Below are 20,576 nucleotides of genomic sequence, written 5' to 3'. Positions count from 1 at the left end.
AGGGACTGGTCATTGGTAGATGTTTGTTATCAAGGTAATCTGACCTCAGAATATATTTGGGGATGTTCCCTTTTCATCTGCTTTTTGGAAGAATTTATATAGAATTGATACTATTTCTTCCTTAAATACTAAATAAAATTCACCACTGAAACCAGTTTCTTTAATAGCTATAGGGCTATTGAGGTTTTCCATTTCTTCCTGTGTGAGTATTTGTGTATCTTTTAAGGACTTTGTCCCTCTCATCTGAGTTGTGGAATATATTAGTACAAATTTGTAATATTCCCTTGTTTTCCTTTAATGTTTATAGTATCTGTATTCATGTTCCCACTTTTATTTCTGAGATTGGAAATGAATCTTATATAAGTTTCTCCTTATCAGTCTAGCTAGAAGTTTGTCAATTTTGTTGATTGTTTCAAAGACCTGACTTTTGGTGTCACTAAGTTTTTTCCTTATTTTTCTATTTTCTAGTGTACTAATTTTGGATCTCATCTTTATTATTTCCTTCCTGCTGCTTATTTTGGGTTTAATTTACTAATTTTCTAGTTTTTTTATGATGGAAGCTTAGATTATTGCTTTGAAGACCATTTTTTTCTTTTCTAATACATGCATTTAATGCTGTCAGTCTCTCTAAGCACCACTTTAGTTATATCCCACAATGTTTAATATGTTGAGTTTTCATTTTCATTTAGTTCACAGTATTTTCTAATTATCCTTGTGATTTCTTTTTTGATCCATGTGTTGTTTAGTAATGCATTGTTTAATTTCCAAACATTTAGGGATTTTCTATTAGATTAATTTTGGATTAATTCTTTGTCATCTCAGTACATATTTTGCATGATTTCAGTCCTTTTAAATTTATTGAAACCTGTTTTATGGCCTAGAATAGCATTTATCTTGTTGAATGTTTGGTCTGTACTTGGAAAGAATGTGTTCCCTTTTTGGGTAGAGTGTTCTATAAATGTCAGGTTAAGTTAGCTGATGGTGTTATTCACATCCTCCATATCTTTACTCTTTTCTGTCCACTTGTTGTATGCATAACTAAGAGAGGAGTGTTGAAGTGTCCAAATAAAAATTTGGATGTGTCTTTTTCTCCTTTGAGTATGTTATTGTTTTCTCCCCTACATGTATTTTTAAACTGTTAGCCAAGGGCATATACATTTAGGATTATTATATTGTTTTAATAAATTAATCCCTTTAACATTATGAAAATATGTCCCTTCATCCCTGGTTACATTCCTTGTTCTAAAGTCTATTTTGTCCAATAATAACATAACCACTTTAGATGTCCTTTGATTAGTCATTGGATGTTATTTATCTTTTTCTGTCTTTTTAGGTTTAGCCAGTGTTCCTTTGTGTTTAAAGTGGGTTTCTTGTAGATAGCATATAATTATCTCCACTACCACAATCTCTGTCTTTTAATTGGGGTATTTTGACCACTTACATGTAACTAGTTATTAAGATGTTTGGTGTTAAATCTACCCCCTTGTTATTTGTTTTCTATTTGTCCCACCTGCTCTTTATTCCCTTTTTACACTTTTTTTCTGCCTTCTTTTGGATTAATTTAGTTTTTGAGTGACTCCATTTTCTTCTTTACCATTGGCTTATTAGTTAAACCTCTTTTGCTTAATTGTTTTTCTCATGGTTGTTGTGGGGTTTACAATTCATGCCTTTAACTTGTCACAGCCTGTCTTGAAATGATAAGATACTGCTTCACATATGTGGAAGAAAGAACTTACATCTATATATTCAATACTTCCGCTTCCTTCCTCCCCTCCTTGGTGCTAATGTGGTCTTACATTTTATTTCTACAAAGGCTATGAACTCCATGATATGTTGTTGTTATTTTTGCTTTAACTACTGAGTCATATGTATGTGTATAAATGCATAACTTCAGAAGCCGTTTATTTATTTATTTTTAGTGTTGTAGGTCAGTTATACTTAAAAACAAGCAAACTTACAGAAAACATGATCAGATTGGTGGTTACCAGAGGCAGGGGTATGGAGAGGGAGAATGTGGTCCAAAGGTACAAACTGCCAGTTATAAGATAAATAAGCACTAGGAATGTAATTATAACGTGATTAATATAATTAACACTGCTGTATGTTATATATGAAACTTGTTAAGAGAGTAAACCCTAAGAGTTCTCGTCACAAGGAAAAAATATTTTTTCTTTTTTTCCTTTATTTTGTATGAGGTGATGGATTTTCACTAAACTTATTGTGGTAATCATTTCATGAAGTATATAAGTCAAATCATTATGCTATACACTTGAACTTACCCATTGCTATATGTCAGTTATATCTCAATAAAACTGAAAGAAAATATTGGGAAAGTCACTTTCAGTCAACAATTAAAAAGGTTTTTTAAAAATTGTGGTACAATACACACAGCATACATTTTACCATTTTAAACTGTTTTTAAGTATATAGTTCAGTAATGTTATACAATGTTATGCATTGCAACCAATCTTGAGAACTTTTTCCTATTCATTAAATAACCACTTCTCATTTCCCCTGGCAAAGCAGGAACAGCCATTCTACTTTCTGTTTCTATGAATCTGACTGCTCTAGATACTGCACATAAGTGGAATCGTACAGTATTTGTCTTTTTATAACTGACTTATTTCACTTAGCATAATGTCCTTAAGATTCATCCATGTTATAGCATGTATAAGAATTTCCTTTCTTCTTAAGGCTGAATAATATTCTATTGCATATTTATACCATATTTTGTTTAGCATTTCATTCTTCAATGGACATTTGGGTTGTTTCCACCTTTTGGCTATTGTGAAGAATGCTGCTATATGAATATAAGTATATAAATATTTCTTTGAGACCCTTCTTTTAATTCTTTTGGATATAGACCCAGAAGTGGTCTTGCCGGATCATGTGGTAATTCTATTTTTAATTTTTTGAGGAACCACCATTCAGTTTTCCATAGCAGCTATACCATTTTACATTCCTATCAGCAATGTACAAGGCTTCCAGTTTCTCCACATCCTTGTCAACACTTGTTATTTTCTGATTTTTTGATAGTAGTCATTCTGATAGGTGTGAGGTGATATCTCATAGTGGTTTTGATTGGCATTTCCTTAATCATTAGTGATGTTGAGTATCTTTTCATAAGCTTTTTGGCCATTAATATATCTTCTTGGAGAAGTGTCTGTTCAGGTCTTTTGCCCATTTTGAATCAGTTTGTTTGTTTGTTTTTGCTGTTTAGTTGTAGGAGTTCTTTATATATTCTGGATCTTAATCCCTTATCAGATATATGACTTGCAAATATTTTTTCCCATTTCGTAGGTTGCCTTTTCACTCTGTTGATTGTACTCTTTGATGCACAGCAGTTTTAAATTTTGATATAGCCTGATTTATATATGTTTACGTTTGTTGCCTGTGCTTTTGGTATCATGTGCAAGAAATCATTGCCAAATCCAATGTCATGAAGCTTTTCCTTTATCTTTTCTTCTAAGAGGTTTGTAGTTTTAGCTCTTACATTTGGATCTTTGACCCATTTTGAGTTAATTTTTATATATGTTACCAGGTAAGGGCCCAACTTTATTCTTTGGCATGTGTATATCCAGTTTTTCCAATAGTGTTTCTTGAGAAGACTGTTCTTTCCCCATAGAATGATCTTGGTACCTTTGTCAAAAATCATTTGACCTTGTATGTGAGGATTTATTTCTGGGCTCTCTACTGTAATTGGTCTGTATGTCTGTCTTTATGCCAGTACCATGCTGTTTCGAGTACTATAGCTTTGTAATAAGTTTTGAAATCAGAAAATGTGAGGCCGCCAATGTTGTTTTTCAAGATTACTTTGGCTATTCAGGGTCCCTTGAGATTCTGTATGAATTTTACAATGGGCTTTCCTATATCTGCAAAACACTCTGTTGGAATTTTGATAGGGATTGCACTGAATCTGTAGATTGCTTTGGGTAGTATTGACATCTTAACAATATTAAGTCTTGAAATTCATGGCTAAAAGATGCCTTTCCATTTATTTGTGGTTTGTTTAATATCATTCAGCAGCATTTTGAACTTCTCAGGTAGTCAATCATATTTTAAAGAAATTAAAAGAGAAAAATTATTTTATAAATACTGTCATTTTTACCATTTTTCTCTTCATTTACCTCTGCATCCCTTCATTAGAATCAAGTTTTCTTCTGGTTTCATTTTTCTTCTGTCTGAAAATCTTTAACGTTTCTTGTGGTAGGTGAATGAACTAGGTGAATGCAGAGTCCTGGAAGCCAGGTGATTGAAGTATATCACGAAGGAGGGAATGCTTAATCTTGTTGATAGGTCCAGAAATGTGAGCAATGAGAATTGACCATTAGATTTAAAAACTTGTAATATGAAGTCTATTCTGATGAAAAGAAATGATTAAACAAAGGAAATTAAATTCTGTTCAGACATCCATTTATACATATTCTCATGGATTCAGCAATCCTAGGAATTTGATCGAAAGGGTCAGTTATTCAAAGTAGGCATGAAGGTTAATTGCAGTGTTGCATGTGACAGTAAAAAGTTTAAATGTTCATTACTTACCTGTATTGAGTAAATAAATTATGGGATGATGTAAACTGTTGGCATTAAAAATGAAAATAAAGGTCTACAGTGACATGGAAGGATATCTATGACACATGTGAAAAGCACCTCTACTGGAGAGCATGCTTCAAACAGTTTTCTTTTATATATCTATAGTTTTCAACCTGTGTTCCAAAATGCAAATGGTTGTCTCCAGATGACAGCACTTTGGTTGAATTTTCATTTTTTAACTTAATTTGGATATTTTCTTTTGTGAATTGCTCATATAAGTGTTTCACCTTTTTTTAGGGGGTGGGGGGTGTATGTGTTTGCTTTCCTTATTGATTTGAAGTGAGGGTTTGTTTGTTTTGTAATGTTCTGGATATATAATCAAGCTCTCACTTTGTGGGTTGCCTTTTTTCTTTTAAATTTAATTCCTTTAAAAAATTGAGATATATTTTGCATATCATAAAATTCATCCATTTCAAGTATGCAGTTCAGTGTTGTACCATCAGTATAAATCAGTTTTAGAACATTTTAATCTTCTTTTCAGTCTCTTAATTGTGCTTACAGTGAAGAGAAATTCCTCATTATAATCCAATTTATCAGATTTTTCTTTCTGGTTAGCAGTTGCTTTGTCCTGTTTAAGAAAGCTTTAGCTATTCCAAGGTCATGAAGATGTTCTGTGGTTTCTTCTAAAAGCTTACCTTTTACATTTAGATCTGCAGTCTATCTAGAATAGATTTTTCCCCCCCTTGGTGAGAGAGTGGGGCTCAAAATATAAGGATATCCGGTTGATACGGTCTTTTATTGAAAAGAGCATTTTTTCTCCACTGCACTGAAGTGTTGCCTTAGTGTTCAGTCAAGTGAACTCATATGTGTGAATCTGAGTTTGGATGCTGTTTTGTTCTGTTGATCAATTTGTCTACTTTTATTCCTATATAACACTCTCTTTGTTACAATAGCTGTATTTTAGATCTTGATATTTCATAGTGTAAATTCTCTTACTTAGTTCTTCCAGATTGCCTTCACTCTGTATATTTCCATATGAATTTTAAAATCAGCTCATTTTGCTGGGGGGTGGGGTGGGGTGGGGTGGTGGTAAAGCCTGCTGGAGTTTTGATTGGTATTGTGTTAAATTCATCATCTCTTACTCTTTTAAGTTTTTGGTGGTTTTGCTTTCCTTTCCCCAGTTTTCATTAAATGATATAATCTCTAAAGTGTATTCAATAAGTGGTAGCTACTGTTATTATAAATATTCAATATAATTCATTGTTTTACAATTTCTTGGGTAGATTTCATGTTTGAAATCTTTGCTGAGTCTGTTAAGTTACCCTTGAACACAGTAATATGAGAAATGATTTTGATGTGGGATGGTATTTCTCTAGCTTTGCCTGACATCACTGATAGATGCTTTCATATTTCTTTTAAAATGATTTATAGTAGAAGCAAAAGAGTAAAATTGTTTTTCTGGTGTATTATTTTTTCCCCTCTGAGCAATGTTATGTTGTAGGTACTTTGCACATGTTATTTCTATTCCTGCAACATAGGCAATATTATCCCTGTCCTATAAAAGAGGAAACCGAATCTGAGAGAGAAGTCAAGTGACTTACCGGAAGTCACAGTTTGTAATTGGCAGAGCCTGGGATTTGCACTGGGGACTCCTGGCTCTGAAGGCCTGCTCTTTACACTTCAGCAGACTGACGCCTTCCGCCATTTTTCACAACTCAGGATCTTTTGGCCATTATTCTGTTACCACTTCTAAAGCACCTTCTTTTTCTGGCTTCCTTTAGTGCATATGAAACATTTACAAGTTTTACTTTAAAGTTCTCTCCAAAGTGTTAAGCCCTAGGAAGCATTTAAGTGCACATGCTGCCACTCCTTGTCTGCTTTCTTAGGGAGACCCCAGCAGACTTGTGTCTGTGCTTCTTTTGGACCTTTTTAAACAGTCAAATAATTAATGAGATGTTCTTCTTTTACCTAGGTAAATGAATACTTTGGCTGTGATAAGGGTGACTGCCTTTCTGAAAATAGATTTTATTTCTTGCTACTTTCTGTGAGGACCAGAAATGGTGTTGCATGTTTTTCTTCCCCTACATTTTGAATCCTTGCTCATTGTAGACAGTTTGGAAAATATGGAAAAGGAGTAAGCAGAAACAAAATTACAGTTTTGGCCTTTACAATTAACAGGAAGATTGTAATAACTATAGATAATATTATTAGTAGATATTTATTATACTTCTGTACTTAAGTAGTGTGTCAGGAATTATTCTAAATGCTAAGAATAGAGAATGAGGGCTTCCCTGGTGGCGCCGTGATTGAGAATCTGCCTGCCAATGCAGGGGACACGGGTTCGCGCCCTGGTCTGGGAAGATCCCACATGCTGTGGAGCAGCTGGGCCCGTGAGCCACAACTACTGAGCCTGCGCGTCTGGAGCCTGTGCTCCGCAACAAGAGAGGCCACGATAGTGAGAGGCCCTCGCACCGCGATGAAGAGTGGCCCCCACTTGCCACAACTAGAGAAAGCCCTCGCACAGAAACGAAGACCCAACACAGCCATAAATAAATAAATTAATTAATAATAATTAAAAAAAAGAATACAGAATGAATAAAACAGTCAAACACCTCTGTCCTGTGGAGGTTAAATTTGACTAAAGGAGCCCATATTAAGTGCCAGGATTATCTTTTTAAATTTTCTGTCAGGGAGGCTCTGTTTTCACTTCAGTTTTATGGATCAGGAAACAGGCATAGAGAGGTCAGATGACATGCGGCAGCATCTGACTCTGCTGGAAGTTTCAGTGACTAGTTTCTCTTTCTTTAAACTAGAGCATATATATCTGGGGTCTTGATGTAGATCTTTTACTTTTTTAAGTTTCATTTTGAAAAAATCACTGTTCGTTGTTATTAAAAAGAGATGTGTCTTTAAGGAAAATGTAGATGGGCTATATAAGGAAAAAGAAAATAAAAATTACAGAGATAGTATTGTTAGCATTTTAACACACTTTATCTAGTTGCTTTTCTAAATAAATAAATAGATAAAATTTTATTTGTAAAGATGGGGTAATACAGACATATTTTGACTGGCTTTTTTTCCCATCTAATGTAGTTTAGACCATTTTTCATGTCACTCTTCTTTTTAGATAGTATTTCACCAGTTTTAGACAGGTGACTGCGGCCTTCACAGTTTTTGATATATGCATAGCGTTTGTTCTTTTTTTCTACTTCACATATTTTTAAAATCTGCTTTCTTTGAAAAATCAGAAGAGGGAACTATGCATCACTGCAACTTATGCATCACTGTAAGTTGCCATGAAATAATGGCAACTTACTGAGATAGGTTACTGTAAAAATAAATACCGTTAAAAACAAAACCTATAATGAAATTCTAGCCAGATACTGTATGTTACAGTAAACTGAACAGGAGACCAGCTCTTTTTGTTAAGAACAGACAAGTGAAGGTATTAGAGAGATATGAAAATATCGTTTGATATAATTAGGAGAACTGAAAGAAAACTGAAAAGGTGGTAAGTTTTGCAGTATGGGATTCGTTGTACTCTAATACCTTAACCAGGGGTTTTCAGTGTTTTTACAGTAAGAAATAAAATTTATATCTAGACTTTATATACACGAGTATATGTATCTATGTGTGTGTAATATATGTGTGTGTGTATATATGTATTTATGTATGTAATGTATATGTATTATGCTTCAATAGAAAAGTTTTTTAAAAGAACTTAAATTTTCTCCTGTTGTATCATATATTTAAATGATGTCCAAACCCTCTTGTTAGACATTTACATTGTTTTCTGTTTTTCTGTGTTATAAATTGTTGTAGCTACAATTTTGTGTAGGTCTACAATTCCTTAGGATAAGTTGCTGTAAGTTAAATTATATCCAGTGTTATGTAGTAATTTTTGAAGTTATATGTTGATAAATATTTTCTGAAAGGTAACAATTTATAATCCTACCAAAGAGCCCAGTTCCTATAAAGTATATAAAAATTAAAGTTACTAATTTGATAGGTGAAAAATTACATCCTTCTTTGTTATGTACATGTTCATTTTTGACAGCCATTTAAATTTCTTGTTTTGCAGTATTGGTAGTTACTCTTTGCTTATTTGACTATTAAAGTATTAATTTTGGTTTCCTAACTAATTTATAAGAGATCTTCATATGGTAAGTTATTTACCATATGTCAAAATATTTCCCCCAATGTATTTGTCTTTAAAATTTGATTATGAACATTCCTAAGCTAAAAAAATTTTTTAGTCAAATCTAAATTTTATTTCTGTTTGGTAGCTGCTTTTAGTCATTTTATGGTTTTAGAGTTTTTGACACTTGGTTCTTTTTATCCATAGTATATATTGGTATGTGACATGAGGTAGCATTTAACTTTTATTTTTATTTTTTAATTTTTTTTTTGCGGTACGCGGGCCTCTCACTGTTGTAGCCTCTCCCGTTGCAGAGCACAGCCTCTGACGCGCAGGCTCAGCGGCCATGGCTCACGGGCCCAGCCACTCCGTGGCATGTGGGATCTTCCCGGACTGGGACATGAACCCGTGTCCCCTGCATCGGCAGGCGGACTCTCAACCACTGCGCCACCAGGGAAGCCCTAACTTTTATTTTTAATACTCTTTCTTAAATGATCCCTTTCTCCCCTATTTGAAGTTCTAACTTCATCATACACAAATTGTAAGTGTAAAAGAATGTTTCTCGACTTACTGTTCTGTTTCATTGGTCTTGCTTTGTTAGTACCACACTAATTATTATAGCTTTTAAGAAAAATTTTAATATATAATAACATAGGCATTCCCCTCTTTTAAAAAATAATTGGTGGGGCTTTCCTGGTGGCGCAGTGGTTGAGAGTCCACCTGCTGATGCAAGGGACACGGGTTCGTGCCCCGGTCCGGGAAGATCCCACATGCTGCGGAGTGGCTAGGCCTGTGAGCCATGGCCGCTGAGCCTGCGTGTCCAGAGCCTGTGCTCCGCAATGGGAGAGGCCCCAGCAGTGAGAGGCCCGCGTACCGCAAAAAAAAAAAAAAAAAATTCGTGGTGAGGAAAGGAAGAAAAACTCTCCTATATTTATTCTTCCAGATACCTTAGTATTATCTTGTCATGTAATGTTAATAGCAGCCAAATACTTGTTAAAAATTTGAGTGGAACTACAGGTTAGGTAAGTTGGAAGGAAATTTACTACATTGGAAATAGCATGTTGCAGTGATTTCAGTCAAACTCCCAATGGATTTAAATTTTTTTATTACTTTTTAGTTTCATTATATTGTAGAAAGAAAACAGCTAGTTTGTTTCTACATTTTAGTGTATGTGCGGAGGAGGAGAAGGTTTCTGATTAAGTTGTGCTTACTGGTGGCCGGAGTCATTGTATTAAAAAGTCATGTATGTATAGATGTATTTATTCATGGCTTTCTTCCTTGAGTTGCAAGAGTGGTATGAGAGATAGGGGCTGCTTTTTTGGACAAGCTTGTCTCTTCTTCTTCCAAATGAATGCTTCTGGCTTTCCATTGATCTCATTTCCCAACAACGTGTTGGTAAGATTTGGGTTTAAGGGGGAAGAATTGTAGGCTAGATTGGGGGCCAAGCTGGCATTAACAATAACAATTCAAAGGTGTTTGGTTTGCCTGTGCCAGTCATTGTTCTGTGTATTTACCTTTGGAATTTTTGCAAGTAATAATTGGTAAACTAAATCTAGACTTTTATGCTTGGCCTGCTCTCAAATGTATAATCTCTTCCTGCTTTCTAACTGTATTTGAGATTTCTTCTGTGACCTAGGATTCTCTATCAGTTTTTTGTTGTTGTTGTTTTTAACGTTCCATGGAAAATCAAGTGTTGTTTGTTGGTTGGTCTGCTTGATCTGTTGAAGATGAAAAGGTGCTTAAAAAATATTTCTAACTTTTTTGTACTTTGTGGAATTTTATTCAGTATATAAAAGCACACATTATCCTCTTTATAGATTTTTGCTTTTTAGAGAGTTTTAAAGCTCTTTATGTTATTCAGTGGTTTGACTTGAATATTGCTCTCCTTTCAATAATGACTTTTGCTTTCCTTTTAATTTGAATTTTCCTGTTATGTTTTGCTTATTGCTTTTAGCCTTTCTGTGTGTTTTTTGTTATGCTTACCCTTGTGGGCAGGGGAATGCCTGGATTCAATTTCGCTTTTTATTTTTAAAGTGCTGGTTACAGCCCATTAAATTGATTTCATAGGCTACAACCAGCAGTTGGAAAACACCTGAGCTGTATTTTTCTGTATAGAAAGTACATTGATTTCTGAGTAGAACAGACCTAGATCTGATCCAGTTACTTATTTCTCTGCTCCTCAGTTTCTTCTGTAAAATTGGAATGTCTACTTACATATTTTTTCTGAAGATTAAAAGACAATGTGTGTCTACTGTATAGCACAGGGAACTCTATTCAATATCCTGTGATAAATCATAATGGAAAAGAATATGAAAAAGAATGCATATATATATATATATATAACTGAATCACTTTGCTGTACAGCAGAAATTAAAACACAACATTGTAAATCAACTACACTTCAATAAAATAAATTTTTTTAAATGTTAAGAAAAAGACAGTGTGTGAAACTAGCATAGTACAGAGACTAAAGTTATCTAATAACATTTTGCACAATGTATCTGTTAACCTTAATTTCTTTTTTTTTTTTTTTTTTTTTTTTTTTTTTTTGCGGTACGTGGGCCTCTCACTGTTGTGGCCTCTCCCACGTCCCCTGCATCGGCAGGCGGACTCTCAACCACTGCGCCACCAGGGAAGCCCTATCCTTAATTTCTTAAATCCAAACATTTAAAAACACAAGAGAAAAGGGCAAAGTGCCCACATGTTTTCTAGATCCTTTGTAAGGTTTTTGTTTTTGTTTTTGTTTTTGCTTCCTCTCAGGAGTAAAGATGTTTTTGATATGAAAACCTTACATTGTATAAGCATTTCTCATCATGAAAGCCAAAATGCAGAATTTGTAGGATTTTTAAAGTAGGAAATTGATTCCTCTTACATAACTCTTAAACTAGGGAATTTTCCAAGTGAAATATATTCTGTGTTAGTTGGTGGCACCTACTGGCAAAGATATATCACTGCTTAGAGCCTGCTGTGCTTTTACACAGACTAACCCCATATAGCAGACTGGGAAAGATGATGGGAAATAGGAGAGGAATATGTTGTGTTTACCAAAGTGGGCATTTCCTTGGCCCTCCCTGCCCACCGCCCCCCCCTCAAAGTATTTGTCTGGTGAATTGGGAGGGGGAAGGAATCATGCCATGCTATTGCCCTAGTCCTGTGTTTGCCAGTATGTACTGAGCTCTTATTAAGAGAGTGTGAAAGGGGGGTGGCCATATCCAACAAACTTGGGAAAGCTAGGTTAAACTAACCTAGCCTGATTTTTAAATTATGAGATGTTACAGAGCCTTTAGTATCTTAACGAAGTATATCGTAACCTCTGGGAGTGGAGTGGGGGGAACACTCATGCAGTGCACCACATTTGTCAAACTCAATTAGACCTCAGAACCCTTTTTTCTCTGAACATCTCTTGTGTTACCTGGAATACTCTTTGGAAATTATCCTCTGATCAGTGTAGCTTAAGAGCATCATTTTCCCTTCGGCATCTTCTTCTGAAGGCTTTATAAGAGAAGGAACAGGCATTAGATTCTCATGGTATTTGGTAGTTCTGAAATATCACATATTGGGATGGAGTCTGTCATGACGGTATCAGTGCAATTTCCTTAGGATGGTGGTACTACATGGACCACATCATTTTGCCATAGCAGTGATTTTAAAGCAGAGACATACATAAAAATTACCTGGAGAACTTTAAATTAAAGCAAAGCAAAACACGTATACCTAGGCTCCATCCACCCTGGCCGCCTATTTGGTCAAAGACATGCTTTGCTATTTTATTACATTTGAGACACCTTTGAGATCTAATGAAAGCTCTGGATCTTCTTTCTGGAGGACTGTATACACACTAACTTTTGTGTATGACTTCATGATATTTATCACCCTCATCCACACCCCCAAGCCCATGGATCTCTAGTAAAGAACTCCTTATATCAAGTTTTCCTGGATAGGCATTGAAGGGCAAGCAGGATTTACCCCAGAATTTAGATATCTGTGTACTCTATGAACTACTTGACTATGGTGCGGTCAGGCTGTATTTGAAGAAATCACATACTGTCACAGGGGTTAAAGGAAAAGAAACCTGAAGAGAAAGAAAGGCCAGGCCTGAGATGGCGGTGATTTTTTAGTATAATTTCCTAAGGAAGCGAGTTTAGGGGCTCACACCCCTAAAGCAGTGGCTCTCAAGTGGAGGGGGCAGTTTTGTTGCCCTGTGCCCCCAATCCCCACCCCTGACATTTGGCAATCTGGAGACATTTTTGGTTATCACAGTTAGGGCAGGGGAGGGGGTTGCTGCTGGCAACTAGCAGGGAAACGCCAGGGATGCTGCCTGACATCCTACATTGTACAGGACAGCCACCACCATCACCACCACCACCCCCGCACCATGGAATTAATCTGGCCCCAAATGTCACTAGTACTGAGGTTGATCTGCCCTAGAGTCTAGCTGCTGCTTCCTAGATTGTATCTTCCATTGGTAGTAGGAAGGTCTACGTTTTTTATTTGTTTGCATGTGATGCTTCTTGGTAGGTGTAGGAGGAAAGAGATGATGAGGAGGAGGGTAGGAAGTGATTAAGCCAGGTTGGTATTTCAAAGAACTTTCCTTTCCCAGAAGTGTTGGAGACTTAAAAGAGGATTTCACCTCTCAGATTGGCTTACCTCATGGTTTCATCTGAGAGCTTGGATGTAGGAAACCACCTTCCTTTTCTCCTGGAAGGAAGGCTAATTGTTTTTTCTTACCTCACCCTTGAACTTGTGACCTTTTGTCTATTAAACCGTTAAGGAATAAAAGTCAAAATGATTATTTATTTATTTATTTTTGGCTGCGCTGGGTCTTCGTTACTGTGTGCAGGCTTTTCTCTAGTTGGGGCGAGCGGGGGCTACTCTTCATTGTGATGCACGGGCTTCTCATTGCAGTGGCTTCTTTTGTTGTGGAGCACGGGGCTCTAGGTGCACAGGCCTTAGTAGTTGTGGACTGTGGGCTTCAGTAGTTGTGGCTCACGGGCTCTAGAGCGCAGGCTCACTAGTTGTGGTGCACGGGCTTAGTTGTACCACGGCATGTGGAATCTTCCCGGACCAGGGCTCGAACCCGTGTCCCCTGCATTGGCAGGTGGGTTCTCAAGCACTGCACCACCAGGAAGCCCAGTCAAAGTGACTAAGAAAAAAACCTGTGGCTCTTAGAATTTTCGATGCTTGCCACCCATTCTTATCCCCACATAAGATGATGAGGAATAGGAGAGGTATATATTGTGTTTACCAAAAGTGGGCATTTCCTTTGTCTCCCAGCAGTATTCATGTAGTGAATTGGGAGGAGGAAGGAATTGTGCCATGCTACTGTCCTAGTCCACTGTTTGCCAGTGTGCTGAGCTCTTATTGAGAGAGTGTAAAAGGGGGGTGGCCATACCCAACAAATTAGGGGTAGCTGTGTTAAACTAATCTAACCTGATTTTTTAAATTATGAGATGTTGGAGCCTTTAGTATCTTTACGAAGTGCGTTGTGGGGGGTGTGTGTGTGTTGGAAAGGAAGAAGGGCGGCGGGGGAGAGCACACACGTGAGCATGCAGCATTTGTTAAACTTAATTAGACCCCAGGACCCTTTTTCCTCTGAGCATCTCTTGTGTCACCTGGATTACTCTTTGGAAATGATCCTCTGATCAGTGTAGCTCGAGGGCAGCTTTTTCCCTTTGGCATCTTTTCCTGAAGGCTTTGTAAGAGAAATTGAAAAAAAAAATGTATTCCAGCCCTCACAGGGCTCTATTAAATGCAGTTTTACTAAATTGTATGTTTTTATCCACTTTCATCAAGCCTTAAGAGAGTCGTTGCTATTTTTATCAGAGGGGTTGTTTCCTTCTCAGCTATGTAAATAAACACCATTTCTCTGTTTTGGAATGAAAGGAAGAATTAAATTTTCTTACTGGAAAGACGGTTGTTTTTTGTGTAGTCCGCAGGAACTTCTGACGTTTTTTTGTTTCCTCCCTGAGTGAGGAAAGTATTGAGGTAGCTTACGTCAGAATAGCTCTGGTGGATTCAGACTCCTGTGTTTTAAAAGTTTGGAGTTAAAGCCCTTTGCACATATACCTCCTTCACACATTTCCTGGGCTGCCTGGAGACGAGGGAGCGGGCACTTACTTCCCGTCTCTCTTCCATTTGGCACGCTCCCCTCTCCATGTTCCCAGCCATTCTTTTTTCTTGCCACTCTCTCAGAACCCAGGACATTGTGATATTGCAAGGATGCCTTTGTAACTACCAGTCAGATCCAGGTGATATACTGAGTCACTGTTCCCACTTTGTTCATTCCCCTAAGGAAACCTGTCAGCTTTATTAATCCCTAAGTCCTACAAGATAGCAGTAAAAGGAAAATTTGAGGGAGGAGTACTACTTGTGTTTCTCTATTCTTCATCCCCCCTTTCCCATTCAGGATAATTTATTGCTGCCACCACTTTAGACCTGCTTTGGACACTTGGACACACTTCCTTCCTCTCTAGCTCATGGTTGACTTTAACATATTGAGCCCTGCCCTCCTGGCCCCCTTCCCCATTGCAGACCTCGGTGTTATGCGGCTTGTAAGGTTTTATCAAGGAAGCCAGTGGGTTTTCCCTATTAGGCAACCATCTGGAGTCTTTCTGTCAAAGTCTGAAGTTAGAAAAGCATGAGAAGATAACACCTGGGGGACAGTAGTATCTTCAAAGCAGGGCGTAAACAGAGTTTTTGAATACCCACTATACACCAGGCACTGTGCTGGTAGTCTCAACCCCCACAACTTTGTGTGGTTTGTATTTGTCCATGGGTAGAAAAACTTGCTCAGGCTCGCTCGCTCGCTCGCTCGCTCTCTCTCTCTCTCTCTCTGTCTCTCTGTCTCTCTCACACACACACACACACACACACACACACACACAGAGGAGTGACCAAATCTGGATTCCAACTTCTCTCTTTGGTTTCAAAGCCTTTGGCTTTTCTACTACATCATTCTACATCTCTTTTTTTTAAATTTATTTTATTTTATTCATTTATTTAATTTTTGGCTGCCTTGGGTCTTTGCTACTGTACGCAGGTTTTTTCTCTGGTTGCTGAGAGCAGGGGCTACTCTTTGTTGCGGTGTGCAGGCTTCTCATTGCGGTGGCTTCTCTAGTTGTGGAGCACAGGCTCTAGGTGCGCAGGCTTCAGTAGTTGTGGCTCGCGGGCTCTAGAGCGCAGGCTCAGTAGTTGCGGCGCACGGGCTTAGTTGCTCCGCGGCAAGTGGGATCTTCCCGGACCAGGGCTCGAGCCCGTGTCCCCTGCATTGGCAGGCAGATTCTTAACCACTGTGCCACTAGGGACGCCCTCATTCTACATCTCTGATCAGAGCCTGCTGTGAGACCTGCAGAGCACTAGTGTCCAGTGGTGATTCTTCTGCCACCACCTACGTTGGGTATTTTCAAATGGAGTGTTTGGAAATACTGTATGTGCCCAAACATTTTACAACTTGATGAACATAAAGGAAAAACAGGGAAAATTTGAGAGGTAGGCTTATTCCCTATAGGCAGTAAACAAGCTCTTGTAAACACTTGACAACTTAAATAGATCTATAGAATCTTTTGGACTAATACTACGGGACAAATGTTATAGTTTAAATTTTATACCCCAATCTTGGAATTTTAGGTTTGGGAAGGAATCTTAGAGAGACTGCTATCCATAAATGAGTTGTTATTCCTTTCAGAACACAACTCTCCCACTTCCCCTTCTCATTAAGTTTCCATTTAGCTATTAGGTAGGAGCTTCAAAAGGGAAAATCCAATCATGTATAATCTCCAGTTAATGGGCATCTATTGAGCGACTAGGTCACCAGAAAGAATACACAGTGCCTCTTTGTGCAGTAAACACAAAAATCAAAAGCTAATGCATTCCCAAGGCAAGCCAGATTGTTGCTGGCTAACAGCATCCTCCTCTTAAGGGAAAAGGTTGGGGCACCCACCATGCTTGCTAGGGGAGATTGCAAAGCCATTCCAGAAAAACAAGGCCATCAGGGGAGGAAAGAGAAAGGCAGGGGGGCTTCCAGGGCTTTGTCACTTCTAATTGCTGATGGCTGGGGTGGGCTACTGAGTAGCAGACATTCTAGTAAATGTTTTGTGCAATCATCAGGAACTTAGTGGGTCTCAGGGCCTTCTTTCTTCAGGTTAAAAGAATAACAGGGATGGTTGAGGTAGAGCTTCAGCCCCACTCCCATAATTTAGCCTGTTTTCTAAGTACACCCAACCTTCATAAAGACTTTATGCTTACTTTTGTCCAACCACTAACTAATGATTGATCAAAGATGAAAACACCCTTGTTGACCCAAAATGGCATGTGTTAGCCACAAGCCAAACAGCTCTTGGGTTGGTGTTGGTACACTCCAGTTTGGGTTTTCAAAACTATATTTTGGTGTAGTTATTTAGGATTTGCAAAACTCGGCATAATTCAAATAACCTGTTTTTCCCCCCTTAGAACACTTCAGTTATGGAGGATCAAAATGAAGATGAGTCCCCAAAGAAAAATACTCTTTGGCAGGTAGGAATGACGGCGCACAGCTAAGATAGCAATTGACTTACTGTCGATAAGATGCTCCCTCAGCTCCTGTCCTCAGTGAAACTAAGAGCCAAGTACTTCTGTTTTCTTTTGTGCAATTCTGCTAGTTTCAGGATCCACCCTGGGACTTCGCTGGTGGTCCAGTGGTTAAGACTTCACTTTCCAATGCAGGGGGTGGGGGTTCGATCCCTGGTCGGGGAACTAAGAGCCCACATGCCTCAGGGCCAAAAACCCAAGACATAAAACAGAAGCAATATTGTAACTAATTCAATGAAGACTTTTAAAATGGTCCACGTAAGAAAAAAAAAAAAGAATCCACCCTAATTTATCTTCTGTTCCTTAGGGAAGTGTCATTATGAATAGTAAAGAATTTAGGAATTCTCACCAAGTTTCTGAAGTTGGCTGCAGCCCAAAATATTCCGTCTCTGGGGCCACTGTCTAAGCCAAAGATGGACAGTGGTGGTGTCCTTTGTCATCAGAATGGCACCATGCCGCATACCAGCGTATGCACTGACCTTTTCTCCCAACCGTCACCCTTCTCCCCCATTTCCTATTTGTTTGCCTTTTCCTTTTGAGTTCAGTTTCCTTCTCTCCTAGCTCTATTTTAGTTTTCCAGTTTTCCTTCCAATCCTCCAGTTTTTTTGTAAGGCGCGGGATGGAGAGCATATAAAGTTTCATGATTTGGTGTTTTCATCGACCATTATGGTACACATAATTTTTCCCTTCATGAAGATACAATTAAAAGCAAAACAAATCTAAATCTGAAGAGAATAATGATTAAAAAAAGTTCTCTGGGTTCATTTGATTTGAAGCAAAGGAGTTAGCAAGAACAAAGTGTCCCCAACAAATTTACGATGAAAAGAAACAAAGCAGTGCAATTCCAGGAAGATCTTTCTGGGCCAAGCAGGTGGTTAGAAATAGAAATGGAAAATGTGCTGTAGAATTGGGCACATACTGTTATTTTAGGGGGAACATGTGCAGACTGACTGCTGTTCCCTCCACGTCTGGTATTTTGCGACAGGATTCTCTTAATTTACTATTGATTTTCAATTCACAGTGGTTCTTAACACTTTAGCTTTCAGGTTTTTTTTTTTTTTCCATCTGCCTTTCAGTCAACTAGTTAATGGTATGCCGATGCTCTAAGGAGGCTAGATGGTTAGGAACCCTTCTGTAAATGAAATAATAACCCTTTTGCTTATCAAGTGAGATAAAAGTATTTTATAAACAATAAAGCAGTACACAAATGCAAGTTGTTACCATAATTATATTTAACCTGTTACGAAAGCAATTATTTTGGCAAGTTATTATGAAAAAAATATAGAAAGAAAAGGGGAAGGAAAAAATATGTAGCTTTCTCTCTCAAGATTAGGCACTTTTAACATTTTCATTTATATTCTTTACTTTTTCTTGGCGTGTTCCCCGTCACACAAATTATTGTGATCATATGCTATATAAAATTCTTTTGTCCCTAATACTATTTCATAAACATGTTCTCTTGTTATTAAAATCTTACTTTATAAACCTAATTCTAATGGCTGCATTGTAGTACTTTGTGTAGATGTATTATAATTCACTTTAATCAGTTGCCTGTAACTGGGTAGTTTTTTCTGAATTTTATTATAACATTATGGTGAACATCCTTATGCTTAGAAGTAGCAAAGGTGCTCCTTATGCTAGCTGATATTCACCACAGCAAAGAATTTTTACTTCATCTGTTCTTAATGCTGATGTTTTGGTTCTGTTTGATATGAATGTTTTACTACAAGCAACATCAAAAATCTCTGTTCAATGCTGCCCCCTGGTGGTGTCCGGTGTCAGTGAGCTCTCCCTCACCCAAATTATAAGGGAAAAAACGTTCTCAGACAAGGAAGTGGTAAGATAAGTGAGGTGGGAGATTAATGCCTTCCAGGTTTATACCTCTAAATGTCGACATAAGAACTCACTTCAGATATGAAGGCTTTTTAAGATTTTACCAAGGAAGGCCAAAGACTCCTTTGGATATTTACAAAGGATGTCTTCTTTCTGGGATGGGTTCAGTTCACTTTAAGTTAGGGGATATACTGATAACAAAAGCTCTTGGTTCTTCCCATGTAAGACTTCTGAAATAAGCTCCTAATGGAATTAATGGATGTTTGTGATACAATTCTTCAGTTTTCAAAATACTCTTATATGTTATTCCTTCTAGTGTTACACATGAAGGGGCATTCAGAATAGTGATGGACAGATGGCTTGGCAAATGTTTGATGAAAGTATTGAGGTTCTTTTGTTTGTAAACGGGGAAATTACTGAGCCTCATAATATCAGTAGCAGTTGTGGCTTCAGTCTAGGGATTTAGATTTTTTTGGATATTGTTGTCCAGGTGCAGTGTATGTAGTTTCAGGGTTTTTTTAAAAATTTATTTTATTTATTTATTTTTGGCTGTGTTGGGTCTTCATTGCTGTGCGCGGGCTTTCTCTAGTTGCGGTGAGCGGGGGCTACTCTTTGTTGCGGTGCGCAGGCTTCTCATGGCGTTGGCTTCTCCTGTTGCGGAGCACGGGCTCTAGGCGTGTGAGCTCAGTAGTTGTGGCTCACAGACTCTAGAGCGCAGGCTCAGTAGTTGTGGCGCATGGGCTTAGTTGCTCCGCGGCATGTGGGATCTTCCCGGACCAGGGCTCGAACCCGTGTCCCCTGCATTGGCAGGCGTATTCTCCACCACTGCACCACCAGGGAAGCCCTAGTTTCAGTTTTTAAAAAGTATACTGATTTTATGCAAGGACCATGTAGATTTGATGAGAGATGCAACTATTAGTATAGGAGTCTGTGGGATATCCATAAACCAACTAAATAAGATGAGGAACTTTTCAGGCATATGTGGTTTACCTTGGGTCACTTTCTGAGTAGGTGATTGAAAGAGAGAGTGAAAGTCTGTAAACGATTTCGTCAGCAATTAGCAGCCCTGGAAATAATACGGAGGAGATTGAAACTGTTAGGTAAAATGAAGCTTTTTAGGTTGAATTGCTCTCTGATTTCTCCGTTACATAGACCAGTGGTTTTCAGAGTGAGGTCCCTGAAGTGCAGTCTCTAGACCAGCAGCATCAGCATCACCTGGGGACTTGTTGGAAGTGCTCAGCCTCTACTCCAGACCTGTAGGATCAGAACCTCCTCGGTGGGCCTGACAGTCTATGTGTTAACAAGCTCTTGTTATTCTGATGCATGCACAAGTGTGAGAACTATTTGCATAGGTGAATATAGCTTTACCTTCCAACTTTGAGGAAGGAAAACAAACCATCAATAATCAATCAGTTGCCACTTTGCCAAGTTGAACAGTTTTTCTAAGATGGTCTTCTCCAACATTAGTTAACTGATAACAGCACGGTTTTGGAATAAGCATTGGAGA

At 37.9% G+C, this 20,576-nt stretch overlaps 1 protein-coding gene across 7 annotated transcripts in view; it reads left to right on the top strand.

Moving 5' to 3' along the window:
* FBXW11 (F-box and WD repeat domain containing 11) overlaps window positions 1–20,576 on the top strand; it is a 132,023-nt gene that overhangs the window by 68,637 nt on the left and 42,810 nt on the right. For 5 of the 7 annotated variants that reach the window (XM_082623860.1, XM_082623863.1, XM_082623864.1 and 2 more), the window contains one exon: window positions 17,120–17,182. The exons of the other annotated variants lie outside the window; for them this stretch is intronic. In XM_082623860.1, the coding sequence (XP_082479986.1) occupies window positions 17,120–17,182 (63 nt within the window). The remainder of the gene's footprint in view (window positions 1–17,119; window positions 17,183–20,576) is intronic. 7 annotated transcript variants of the gene reach the window in all.

Source organism: Mesoplodon mirus (assembly GCF_964341445.2).
Source record: "Mesoplodon mirus genome assembly, chromosome: 5".
Taxonomy (NCBI): domain Eukaryota; kingdom Metazoa; phylum Chordata; class Mammalia; order Artiodactyla; family Ziphiidae; genus Mesoplodon; species Mesoplodon mirus.
Note: the sequence above shows the minus strand (reverse complement) of the source record. Positions and strands in the feature narration are given on the sequence as shown.